Source organism: Hypanus sabinus, chromosome 29 (genome assembly GCF_030144855.1).
Source record: "Hypanus sabinus isolate sHypSab1 chromosome 29, sHypSab1.hap1, whole genome shotgun sequence".
Classification (NCBI taxonomy): Eukaryota; Metazoa; Chordata; class Chondrichthyes; order Myliobatiformes; family Dasyatidae; genus Hypanus; species Hypanus sabinus.
Genome location: NC_082734.1, coordinates 13,132,891 through 13,143,664, shown reverse-complemented (window position 1 = coordinate 13,143,664; position 10,774 = coordinate 13,132,891). Strand labels below are relative to the sequence as shown.

The 10,774-nt window shown below is 49.7% G+C and overlaps 1 protein-coding gene across 5 annotated transcripts in view; it reads right to left on the bottom strand.

Annotated features, from left to right (window-relative positions):
• The window catches only part of LOC132383010 (leukocyte antigen CD37-like), a 62,154-nt gene that overhangs the window by 17,773 nt on the left and 33,607 nt on the right, over positions 1-10,774 (bottom strand). For all 5 annotated transcript variants that reach the window (XM_059953687.1, XM_059953691.1, XM_059953688.1 and 2 more), the window contains 2 exons: positions 7,113-7,187; positions 4,876-4,983 (listed from right to left, as the gene is read on the bottom strand). In XM_059953687.1, the coding sequence (XP_059809670.1) occupies positions 4,876-4,983; positions 7,113-7,187 (183 nt within the window). The remainder of the gene's footprint in view (positions 1-4,875; positions 4,984-7,112; positions 7,188-10,774) is intronic.

Sequence of the window (10,774 nt, the reverse complement as noted above, 5' to 3'; positions counted from 1 at the left end):
CAAGGAGACCAGATTTCGCAAATATATTTTTTAAAACCCCTCGTTTGGAAGGAACATGCTTGAAATCTTTCCCTCTGCATCACTCGTTCCCACCGTAGTGACTGAGCAGAATGTCTGTTCAGTTAAAGGTCGGGGATTCAGCCCGCAGGATCTACTTTCTGGGCCCTAGGTGCTGATACAATCACCTTGAAGGCATGGCCACAGCCCTACTTCATTAGAAGTTTGAGGAGGTTTGGTAATGTCACCAAAGACTCCAATCAAGATTTCTACACAGAGGTGGTGAGCACTCTACTGGTTGCATGGAGCCTGCAGAGAGTTGTAGACTCAACCAGCTCCCTTGCAGGCACAAGCCTCCCCTCCATCGAGGACATTGTCAAAAGGCAATATCCATCACCCTCCAGGACATGCCCTCTTCTCCTTACCTCCATCAGGGAGGAGGTACAGGAGCCCGAAGACCCAATGTTTTAGGAACAGCTTTGTCAGATTTCTCAATGGCCCACGAACCCCTGAAAGTTACCTCGCTCTTTCTCTTCTGCGCTTTTTTTACTGTAACTAATTTAAATCTTATTGTGTCTTGCACTATACTGCTGCCACAAACAACAAACTTCACAGCATGTCACCGAAGATCTCACGCGGTCTTCCACACCGGCTGTGCAGTGAAAAAGGCACGACAGCGCCTCTTTCACCTCAGACGGCTGAAGAAGTTTGGCATGAGTACCCAGATCCTAAGAACTTTCCACAGGAGGCACAATTGACAGCATCCTGACTGTCTGCGTCACCGCCTGGTATGGGAACTGTACTTCCCTCAATCGCAGGGTTCTGCAGAGAGTGGCCCAGCACATTTGTAGATGTGAACTTCCCACTATTCAGGACATTTACAAAGACAGGTTTGTAAAAAGGGCCCAAAGGATCATTGGGGACCTGAGTCACCCCAACCTCGGACCATTCCAGCTGCTACCATCCGGAAACAGTATCGCAGCATAAAAGCCAGGACCAACAGGCTCCGGGACAGCTTCTTCCACCAGGCCATCAGGCTGATTAATTCACACCGATACAATTGTATTTCTATGTTATATTGACTGTCCTGTTGTACATACTATTTATTATAAATTACTATAAATTGCAGAATGCACATTTAGACAGAGACATAACATAATTTTGTTTTACTCCCCGTGTATGTGGAGGATGTCAGTAATAAAGTCAATTCAATATGCTGTTCTGTTGTTGTTGATGCTGCTTGCATTGCCCTGCTGAGCATTGGGGCACCATACACCATACACACCTGCAGTCTGCCTCCAGCACGTCCTCAGTAACATTGGCTGTTAACACAAACGACCAACTGTATGTTTCGATGCAGATGTGTTAAATAAATCTGGATCTTAATCTCAATTGTCAGTGATTCTGATCCAGCCTGTAGGGCAGAGATTGGCCAGCAGGTGGCACTGCCATTACGAGTCTGTGGGCGCAGTGGCGCCATCAGCGGTGGATGGTGGTATTGCAGCGGTGCTCAGATGGACGCCATCGCACCTTTCTCGACATACAAAGGAATCTCAGGCTTGCGATTGTCAATAAATAAATTAATCCAGGAGATGTCACCTTCTCGCAGCCACCATTGAGTGGGAGGTACAGAAGCCTGAAGTTCCACACCACTGGGTTCAAGAACAGATTAAGATTACCTTTATCCGTCACGGTTACATCGAAACCAACAGTGAAACGAGTCGCTTGTGTCCACGACTAACACAGTCCGAGGACGTGCTTGAGGCAGCCCGCAAGTGTCGCCACGTTTCCTGTGCCAACATAGCGTGCCCATAACTTACTAGCCCCGACCTGCACGTCTTCGGAATGCCGGAGGAATCCCACACAGTCACCCGGGGGGAGGGGGGGTTGTGCGAACTCCTCACAGTCGGCGGCAGTGGGAATCGAACCCCGAACGCTGGCTGCACGGCTGTGCACCCTTTTCTTCAATCATTGGCATATTTCTTTTCACTGACCCTGACTTTGCAAGCCCCTGCAGTGGATAGTGAAGTCAGCTGAGAAGATCATCGGGGTCTCTCTTCCCGCCATCACGGACATTTACACCACACGCTGCATCCGCAAAGCAAACAGCATTATGAAGGACCCCACGCACCCCTCAGACAAACTCTTCTCCCTCCTGCGGTCTGGGAAAAGGCTCCGAAGCATTCGGGCTCTCACAACCAGACTGTGTGAGTTTCTTCCCCCAAGCTATCAGACTCCTCAATACCCAGAGCCTGGACTGACACCTTACTGCCCCATTGTCCTGTTTATTATTTATTGTAATACTTGTACTGTTTTGTGCACTTTACGCAGTCCTGGGTAGGTCTGTAGTCCAGTGTAGTTTTTTTCTGTGTTGTTTTTTACGTAGTTCAGTCTAGTTTTTGTACTGTGTCATGTAACACCATGGTCCTGAAAAACGTTGTCTCATTTTTACAATGTACTGTACCAGCAGTTATGGTCGAAATGACAATAAAAGTGACTCGACCTGACTTGGTTTTTGTAAGTTGTCAATACACCTAATAAACACCCTTGCACTAAAGTGCTTAGTGACTCCAGCCAGCTTTTCTTTGGTCATAACCTCCATATTTAACCCCCACCCCACCACTGAGGGCATCTTTAAAAGCTGGTGCCTCAAGAGGTGGCATTCTTCATGAAGGACCCTCACCATCCAACTCATGCCCCTTCTCATTACCACCACCAGGAAGGAAGTACAGGAGCCCAATGTTTTAGTAACAGCTTTTCCCCCTCCACCACCACATTTCTGAACGTCCATGAACACTACCTCACCGCTTTTCTCTCTTTTTGCACTGCTTATTTATTTTTTTAATATATTTCTTACTGTGACTGATATTTTTTATGTTCTGCCCAGTACTACTGTCACAAACAATAATCTTCACGACATATTCAGTGATAATAAACCTGATTCTGATTTGTTTTTTGTTCTTGTAAAAATGTTGTGTATTGCCCACGTTTAGATTATTTCTTGCAAATGCAAATTATACATTGCTGCCTGTGATGCTAACGTAACTAAGATTTTCATTGCACCTGTACACGTATTTGTGCAGATGACAATAAACCCGACTTTGACCCTGCACCTAATCAACACACACAACGTGCTGGAGGACTCGGGGGGGTGGGGAGGGCCAGGCAGCATCTGTGGAAAACGGGCCAAGACCCTTCATCGGGACTGGAAAGTCAGAACGAGAAGGTGGGGGGGAGGGGAGGATGAAGTGCAAGGTGGCAGGTGATAGGTGGATCTGGGAGAGGGGGAGGTAGAGGGCTGGGAAGTCGGTAAGTGAGAGAGATACAGGGCTGGAGGAGGGGGAATCTGATAGGAGAGGGGGGAGGACCATGGAAGAAAAGGGGGAGGAGCACCAGAGGGAGGTGATGGGTGGGCAAGGATTTAAGGTGAGAGAGGGAAAAGGGAATGGGGGAACAGTGAGAGGGGGAGAGGCAATTATCAAAAGTTTGAGATTTTGATACTTGTGTATCATGTCCCATACTTAATGTTTGACTCTGGCTGGAATTGCTGAGGTGAACTTTTTCCGGTCAAGGTGATTCACTGTTGCCATGGTAATAAACCACCTGAGACCTTTAACTACGTTACCTGGCAACAATTAGCGTTATAATGAGGGAACGAGATCAGCCATTTATAAATATTAGATTGGTGTGAGATCAGATATGAAGAGACCGTGGGACAGGCAGTCTGCGGCTCCCTCTATTCATCTGGTTTCAGTTTCCATTCGCAAATCAAAGGTTAAAGTGTGTGCAACTTCAGAGCTCAGCTGAACAGTACTAATCAGAAACCGCCGGCTCCCAATCTGTGCAGGATCCAAGATCAATCTAACCCTTCCCTCCCACGTAGCCCTCCATTTTGCTTTCACCCAAATGTCCCTAACGGTTCTGCCTCTGCTCTCTCCTCGCTTCCACCACTGGACAGGAGCCTTGGTTCCCGCACCGTCAGGTTCAGAAACTATTACGACCCTACAACCATCAGGCTCCTGAACCAGCGTGGATAACTTCACGCATCTCAACTCTGAACTGGTTCCACAACCTACAGACTCACTTTCACGGGATCAACAACTCATGTTGTCAGTGTTATTTATTTTTGTATTTGCGCAGTTTGACTTCTTTTGCACATTGGTTGTTTGTCAGTCTTTGTGCGCTTGTTTATTGACATACAGTGCGGAGTAGGCCCTTCCAGCCCTTGGAGCCGTGCCGCCCATCAATACCCCCCAATTTAATACTAGTCTAGTCATGGCACAATTACAATACCCAATTACCCTGCCATTCCTCGCGGTCACGGGGAGAACGTATAAACTCCTTACAGGCAGCGGCGGGAATTGAACCCAGGACCCTGGAACTGTAAAGCATCGTGCTAACCACTGTTGGCGCATAGCCAAGTGGTTAAGGTGCTTGTCTAGTTATCTGAAGGTCGCTAGTTCGAGCCTTGGCTGAGGCTTGTGTGTGTGTCCTCGAGCAAGGCACTAAAACCACACATTGCTCTGTGACGACACCGGTGCCAAGCTGTATGGGTCCTAATGCCCTTCCCTTGGACAACATCGGTGGCATGGAGAGGGGAGACTTACAGCTTGGGCAATTGCCGGTCTTCCATAAAAAAAGATCTTGCCCATGCTCACACCCTGGAAACTTCCCAAGGTGCAAATCCATGGTCTATCGAGACTAACGGAGGCCTACAACCCAGCTGCCCCACGTACTTTGATAATAGATTTATTTTGATGTCGACCACCACTCCTGACACACGTACCAATCTCTGAGTAAGAAACCTGCCACCGATATTCCTCTGCACTTATGTCCAAAGCCCTTGTATTAGCCACAGTGTTTGAATTCTCCTCTCACCTTGAGCTGGATATAATCCCAACTGTCCTCCAGGTTCTGTAACTGCTTGTCATTCGGGTCGTACTTCTTAATCATGTCTTTCACTGCGAAACTCAGCTTCCTATCGATCTGAGCGAGGAGGAGGAAAATGGAAAAGCAGGTTCAGCTGACCTCAGAATAATCCCAGAGGCCCCAGAATCTCATACCCATGTCCATTTCATCCACCCCTTCACCCCGGACAAATTTCCTACGTTCCATGGCTGTCAGAGGGAGATTCGAGGGGAGGTGCATCAGGGCCGAAACGGGGTTGAATTGTCGAGAACTGGGGGGGGGGAAACGGCTTTACGGCAAGAGGGGGAAAGTTTCAAAGAAGTGAAGGCCAAAGTTACTTTTTTAACACAGTGCTTAGAATGAGCTGCCAGGGCTGTTAGACTAAGAATGTCAGGAATCAAGGAAGGAGTCCTTGGTATGAGCTGAGACTGAGGAGTTTGAAAGGTGACTTAATCGAAGTGTATTAGAAGCGTGGACAACCAGTACCTCCCCCCCCCCCGCAGGGTATCGATGGCCAATTTCAGAGGACGTCCTTTCAAGAAGAGTAGGATTTTGGCTCAGAGAGTAGTAAATGATTGGAACACCTTTCTGGGGGCAGTAGCAGAGGCAGATACATTCAGGGCATCTAAAAGACTCTTAGGCAGGCCAGTGGGTGAAAGAACAACGGAGGATGATGCGCTTTGTCGGAGGGGAGGGCTAGATCAGGGGTTCCCAAAAGCTTTTTTATGGCATGCGCCCATGCCATTAAGCAAGGGGTCCACAGACCCCAGGATGGGAACCCCTCTTGGAGCAGGTTAAAAGGCTGGCACAACATAAAGCACAGGTGAGGCCTCATTTGGAGTATTGTGAGCAGGTTTGGGCCCTTATCTTCGAAAGGACGTGCTGAAACTGGGGAGGGTTCAAAGGAAGTTCACGAAAATGATTCCGGGATTGAAAGCCTTGTCATATGAAGAGCGTTCGAAGGCTCTGGGCCTGGATTGACTGGAATTCAGAAGAATGAGGGGTGACCTCATTGATAAGAGTGGATGAGAAGAGGATGCTTCCTGTGGTGGGAGAGTCCAAGACCAGAGGACGCAGCCTCAGAATAGAGGGGTGTTCTTTTAGAGTGGAGATGAGGAGAAATTCCTTTAGCCAAAGAGTGGTGAAGGCCAAGTGTGGAGGCCAAGTCTTTACATGTATTTAAGGCAGAGGTTGATTGTTCGGGGCATGAGGGGATACGGGGAGAAGGCAGGAGATTGGGGCTGAGAGGAAAATTGGATCAGCCATGAGGAAATGGGAGCACAGACTCGATGGGCCAAAAGGCCTGATTCTGCTCTCCAATATCTTGTGGCCAAAGGGTCTGTGGTGTTCCATGCAGGGAACAGAGGGATATGGATTACGTGCAGACTGAAGATATTTGCCATTGTGTCCAGCACAGATTTAATGGGCTGAAAGGCCCATGTGGCTGGTCACGGTTCTACTTGACCAATAGCTCAGTCAAAGAGCTGGGTTTTAAAAAGTTTCTGTGATAGTGAGGGTGGGGGGGGGGGGGTTGGAAGAATGGGGTGAGGTGATTGGGATGGCCAGGAGAGACGGGATACCTGAGTGGCCGTGGGGGAGGAGGTGAATGGGAAGGGAGGAGGGTGGCTGAAGTGGGCAAGGGTGGCAAGAGGGAGACAGAGGCGGGAGACCAGCCTGGGGAGAAGTGCTTGTGGGAGTCGTGACTTGTGAGGGGTGTGGGGTGGATGCCCATGGCAGGGTGGTGGTGGGGGGGGAAGGAGCCCAGTCGGAGGGGGTTCTGTCAGAGGGCAGATGGGATGAGAAGGGGCAAGTGGTGCAGCCACAGGGAAGGGTCCAAAAGTGGGGCACACAATCACAAGGGAGGTCAAACAGATCAAAACTGGAGGGAAAAGGAGACCTTGGAAGATGGGTGGAAACACTGAAGGGCAAGATCCTGGGGTATTAGGGCAAGGAGGGCGCTTCATCGCACATCCCCACCCAACTATCTTCCCATCTCCAAAATCCCACCCATCTCCCTGCCCTCTCCCCTCACTCTGTCCCACTCACCCCTTCCTGTCTGAACCAACTGCTCTCCCCTGCCCCCCCACACACACACAACTCAGCCCACACCTCCTACCTCCCCTCCCCACAACCTCTCTCTTCCTTCCTCCGCCCTCCACCACCGAACCACACCCCCCCCCCCAACCAAATCCGTAACTCCTACTCACCACCTTCCTCTGGGTGTAAACCAGAACTCCGACAGTGATCTGGGACGCCATCAGGAACACAAGTAATGTGAAGTACTGCGAACGACACAAGCAGACTAGGTGTGAGGTTCCCCACTACAACCGCCATCTGCTGATCCACAACTCCGAACACCTCCCCCACCACCCCCTTCAGCTTTCCTACACCAGCTCCACATCTCGGAGATTTCCTCACATCCCATATCCCTCGCGGCAGGGCCTGGACTCACTGGAGTTCAGAAGATTGGGGGTGATCTCAGTGAAGACTATCAAACACTGGAAGGCCGAGATGGAATGAACGAGGAAAGGATGCTTCCTGCGCCAGTGGAGGCCAAGTCATTGGGTATATTTAAAGAGGAGGTTCTTGATCAGTCAGGGAGTCAAAGGTTACGAGGAGAAGGCAGGACAATGAGGTTGAGAGGAACAAAAGTCAACTATGAGTGAATGGCAGTACAGGCACAATGGGCTCAATGGCCGACTTCCGCTCCAATTCCTGACCTCTGCACTCTGACCTCTGACCCATAGGCAACCACTATCTAACACCTGCCGGGACCTTCCTCCCACAATCTCAGCCGTCGCCGAAAAGAGGAACCAAACGTAAACAATATTAAATTAGAAAGTGCCACCTCTTAAGAAGCTGCAAGAATTTTTTTTGAGAAAAAGGGGAAATGAGCAATTTGAGCTGTTTCGATCCTTAAGCTCAAAATAAAACCAGGGGTAAAGCACAAGTGTGAACGAGGAGGAGGGAAGATCACTTCCTGTTGACAACCAACCCCAACACGTGAAGTACCCAGATAAAAATCCTCCCCTCACCCCACCCCACCCCACCCCGAGCTCCTCAAGGAGAATGCTGGGAAATCTCAGCGAGCCAAGCCGTCTCCATGGACATTGAAGGTATCAAGTTGATCCTTCAGGTTCAGAGTCTGCACCAAGATTCAAAGTACGTTATTATTGGCAAAAAAAACGTATAAATTATACAACCTTGAGATTTGCAGCCACAGAAGGAACCGAATTAAAGAAAAAAAATGAAAATAAAAATAAAAGGCCAACACTCAATGTGCAAGAGGGGGGAGAAAAGCATCCTAAAACGAGGTGACCAGAACTGAACGCAATTCTCCAAGTGTGGAATAACCAGGGCTTTTTAGACCTGCAATATTACCTTGTGGCTCTTGAACTAATGAAGGCCAACATACCGTACACCTTTTTAACTGCCCTGTCAACCTGTAAGTGTTGCAAATATGAAACTGAGCCATCAACAGCAAAATGGTCAGATATGGAGCAGTGCTCCCTCTGCACCAGGGGGTTCCCAATGGTTTTTATGCTGCGGACTCCTACCGTTAAGGAAAGGGAGCATGGACCCCAGGTTGGGAACCCCTGCTATACACCGTCCCGGGACGACAGTGGCGCAATGGTGCGGCTGCTTCACACTTGTAGAGGTCCTGGTTCAATCCTGACCTTGGGCACAATCTATGTGCAACAGCATGAGTTTCCCCTCAATGCTCTGGGTTCGTCCCTCGCCCCAATGGTAGGTTAATCGGGTGCCGTAAAGCGTCTGTGGTGAGGGGGTGAATGGTGGAGCTTAGGGGGAGGTGATGTTGGGATTTTAAAATAATGATTAATGTACTATTACAGGGGTGGGGATGGATAACATAACCATAATGGGCCAATAGGCCTGCTTCCATGCTGCCTCTCTCTGAGTGAGGGGGGCAGCAGGGGTTGGACAGAGTGGAAAAAGCTCCCAAAAATAGAAGAGGTTCTGATTATACTGTGTTCCCCCTTTAACATGCCTGCAGCCAACTGTGCAGACATGTGACCCCAGCCCCTTCCCGACAGGCTCCAGGCGACGAAGAATCTGCCCTTTGTTCCACCATCTCCCGCACACTGGGAACTACCATTGCCACTTGTCTCCACACAGTTGCTACGCCTCAGCTGGGAGGGGGTTGGGGGAGAGCAGGGAGTCTTCAACCAACTCCCCCCCCCCCCCATTCCTGACACTTTGCCCATTTCTGAGAAATACTTTATGCAAAAATCTGGCAAGAGTTTTGCTTTGAGATTTAAACCAGGAGTGGCTGACAGCTTTGGGGTACTCGAGTGAGGGACAGATGTTTACTGAAAAGTCCTTTCTTTCTTTATTTAGCAGTCGGCTGGTTTTCCCCACCTTAAAAACTTGTTACGCACAATTACAGCAAGAATGCCGAAACTCTCTCCTTCCCTTCGGGTCAAGACACTGTCGACAAAAGACACTGCCAATGCTGGAGTCTGGGGCAACGCAAAAATTACTGGAGGAACGCAGCGGGTCAGGGGGCAGCTGCGGAGGGGACTGAGCTGCTGACGTTTGGGGTCTTCGAGGGTCTTGACGCGAAATGTCAACTGTCCATTTTGCATTTCATTATCTACATTAACCCGGTTCCAAACCCATCCACTCAGCCCTCCTCCCAGAATTGCCTTTGGGTAAGGTGATGATGGAATCAGACCCTTGCACCCACCTCACCCCGACCATCAACCTCCCGTTCACACCAACCCTACGCTAAGGACATTTTTATTCTCCCCACAGTCGTAGAGTGCTACGGCTCAGAAACAGGCCCTTCGGCCCATCCAGACTGTGCCAGACTATTAATCAGCATCGTCCCATTAACTTGCACCTGGACCATACCCACCCCCCCCCCCACCGCCGAGTACTTTTACAAACTGATCTTAAATGTTGAAACCTGCATCCACCACTTCCACATTAACTTCCGCACCCCCTCCACACGAGGGGAAATTTACAGCGAACAGTTAACCTACTGATTTGTACATCTTTGGGAAGTGGAACCAGAGCACCCGGAGGAAACCGGTGTTCCAGGGAGAACGTGCAAACTCCACACAGAAAGCACCCCCTCCCACTGGGCAGAAGATACAAAAGCCTGAGAAAGTATACCAGCACCAGCTTCTATCCCACTGCTATCAGACTCTTAAGAGCTCCCCAAGAGCTAACAGATGGAGTCTCGATCTCACAGTCTACTTCATTGTGGCTCTGCGCCTTGTCCTTGTAACCGGATCACTTTACTCTGCTTTCAGTTGTTGCTTTTTCTGGTTCTACCTCCCTGCACTGAAATATCCTGTATGGATGGCAATCGAAACAAAGTCTTTCACTGTGCCTCGCTACACGCACCAATGTCGGCCCAATTTGCCGAGGTCGGGATTGAACCCGGGCCTCTATGGTTGTGAGGCAGTGGCTCTACCGCCTCATCGACCGACTTCGCCCCACCCACCGCAAAAAGTGGGCACCTGCTTCAACTCCATATCCCATTCCGACATGTCAGTCCGTGGCCTCCGCTACGGCCAAGAAAAGGGAGCAACACCTTATCCTCCATCTGGGCAGCCTCCGACATTCCCTAGTTTGAAGCTCCGGACGCAGAGCCTCAGCCCACAAACATTTCTTAACCAGTAAGTCAACAAGCCAAAGTTTAAATTGGATTATGCAAGTCAAGGGCAATGCCAGCAGGAACATCGATCTCTCAAACTTCCAGTAACTACCTCCCCCCCCCCCTTCTCTTTCGGCATTCCCCCATTCCTGTTTCCCTCTCCTACCTTATCTCCTTACCTGACCATCACCTCCCTTTGGTGTTCCCCCTTTCTTCTATGGTCTTCTACCCTCTCCTTTAGAT